This window comes from Penaeus japonicus, unplaced genomic scaffold, assembly GCF_977035675.1.
Source record: "Penaeus japonicus unplaced genomic scaffold, GWHDUDI00000001_assembly GWHDUDI00000005, whole genome shotgun sequence".
In the NCBI taxonomy this organism is placed as follows: Eukaryota; Metazoa; Arthropoda; class Malacostraca; order Decapoda; family Penaeidae; genus Penaeus; species Penaeus japonicus.
In genome coordinates, this window is record NW_028234407.1 from 39,183,716 (window position 1) to 39,186,215 (window position 2,500).

At 49.9% G+C, this 2,500-nt stretch overlaps 1 protein-coding gene across 1 annotated transcript in view; it reads right to left on the reverse strand.

Moving 5' to 3' along the window:
- LOC122258027 (uncharacterized) overlaps nt 1-2,500 on the reverse strand; it is an 18,566-nt gene that overhangs the window by 1,316 nt on the left and 14,750 nt on the right. The window contains exon 5 of the mRNA XM_043023703.2: nt 1-1,795. This exon is cut by the window's left edge and continues 1,316 nt beyond it. Within this exon, the coding sequence (XP_042879637.1) occupies nt 1,122-1,795 (674 nt within the window). The 3' untranslated portion in view covers nt 1-1,121. The remainder of the gene's footprint in view (nt 1,796-2,500) is intronic.

The following is a 2,500-nucleotide window of genomic DNA, read 5'->3' on the forward strand; positions in this document are numbered from 1 at the left end:
TTTTTGTTATCCCTCTTCCTTGCACATCCCTACTTTAATATCGTCTACAGGTTGCGTTCAATGCAAATAAAATCCTGACCAGAGGGATTGAGTGACCGCGCGCGTTCATTTGATCAAAACGTCGAAGACGAAAAAAAGAACTTGACTGCAAACCCGAAATAGAAAAAAGCTTCACTCTATAACTGGTCAGGGGTTTATTCGATGAACACAACCACACAGTGCACTATCCCCACCAAAGTCATAATTACACTATAAACAATACCAAGCATCATACTGCTGTATCGGTGGACGGTTTCATAACGTAATACTGTACACGATAAGAGAAAGACGGAAAATATCACATCATAGCTTTTCCATGTCAAAGATATCTTACAAAATCCAACTCCATTTTATTTGATTTTTGCTTCTTTTTTTTTATATATGTGGTTGATCTTATGGAGTGAAAATGGGGGAAGGGGGGAGGGGGAGAAACACGAACTGGGCGAGAGAACTGGTGGAAGGCTTACCCAGTCAACCAGTTAGCCAGATGGGGACTTTTTGAGTAAAGAGAGAAAAAGAGGGAAACGTTCTCGATACTCCTTTGGCACAGTGTTCGCAGCACCACGCGTAAATGCCGACGTGTCTCAGGCGGAAGACTTTGGGCTAAACTTTTCGTCTTTCGAGCCGCGAAAAACGAGTTTGTGAGCAAAAGTGTGAAGAGAAGGTGATACATGAGGACTTGATTTGATGGAATCTAATAACAGTGTACAGAATATAGTTGGAAATGTCCATAAATATTGAACTCATTGCTAAACATCAGCATCTTCATCACATTTCATGTAAGGCACGTATAAAGTTCGTTATCACCACTTTAACTATCATTTCAACAAGCGTCTTATTTCTAGCAAAATATGTATGTATGCATGTGTGCGTACATATATATATATATATATATATATATATATATATATATATATATATATATATATATATATATTTGTATAGTTCACGTGCATATCGGCGTCTGGCATTCACTATTAAAGCACTGTGCGGCCACGACCCCGTTATTCCGCGGCCCCCGAGGCACGCCGCCTCCTGTGCCAGCGCCACGAAGTCCGAGCTGGAGCACGGGCGCGGCGGCGTTACTGGTGCTTGGCTCGCGACGAAGGCAGGGAGAGGTCGAGCGGAGACGGGCACATGGAGAGGTCGAGGGCAGTGGCCGTGTCCATCTCCTCCATCTCCTCTTCCTCCTCCTCCTCCTCTTCCTCCACCAGGTGTTGGTGCGAGTGGATGCCTCCGAGCCCCGCCAGCCCCGCGCCCCCCTGCAGGAGGAGCCCCTGGTACTGCTGCAGCGCCACCGTCCACGCCGCCGCCGTCACGGGGGCCCAGGGCGAGAGGCCGGACGCCCCCATGCTTCCTACGGGGCCGGACGGAGCCCCGGGGAAGAGGGGCGGAGGTAGGAGGGAGGGCGAGGGCGTGGAGGGCACGGGCGAAGGCACGAGCGAGGACCCTGACGAGGACGGGGAGGGCGAGAGGTCGAGTCTGGCCGCCGCCGCCATGGAGGGGTCGAGGAGGTCCGCGGCCGTGGTGGGGGGCACGGGCGACGGAGGGTGCTGGTCCTCAGGGCGCCGGTAGTGGCCGTAGATCTTGACGTGTTTCCTGAGGGAGGAAGGGTCCGTGTAGCGCTTGCCGCAGCCCGGGTGGCGGCACTCGTACGGCTTGTCCACGAAGTGCGTCCTGGTGTGCTTGAAGCGGTCCGAGGAGTTGGAGTACGCCTTGCCGCAGCCGGGGACCGTGCACACGTACGGCTTCTCTCCTGCGGCCAAGGGGAAAAGAACTCATTAAGATATATCTAGCCACGGAGAAGAAAATTTGGACGTGACTCAAAGAGAAATGAAGTGCGAATGACATACATGAAAATAAAAGAAATATAACATGGCTGGAATTTCGGACTCTCTTAGTAAAAAAAATGTGTCTCGATCATACCCACAATCAGGCAATCCCTGTATAAGTATCAACCTACAAAAAAAAGTCTCCTGTAAGCTGAAGCATAGAGATGAGGTCAAATCCTTCTCATTTTACTTTACTAATCACACAGACGATAAAACATACCTCAAAAAAATGATGACCAGTGCCACTGCCTCTTACAGCTCTTACGACAAGTGATGATAACAATATCCCACAATCCTACAACCCGTCCACTACCTCGACACGAATTAACCCCGAGCTCAGTCAATCAGCAAGATAAATCATCCACGTTGAGATACCTCGGCCCTTTGCACAACGATCGAATGCATATATCGCCATCAACAGAAGTCCCAATGGATGAAGTTCGCGATGGGCGTGGCTGCAAAAGTGGGCGGTAGATATGGCAGTGCAGTGGCAGACGTAACGGCGTGTGTGGGTTTCCGGGTGGGCGGAACCACGTGGCAAGATTCCACGCTAGATGTGTATAATGATTCAGCATGACTATAATGACACATGTCCGATATCTAGGCACATCTTGGGTGAGAGAGAGAGG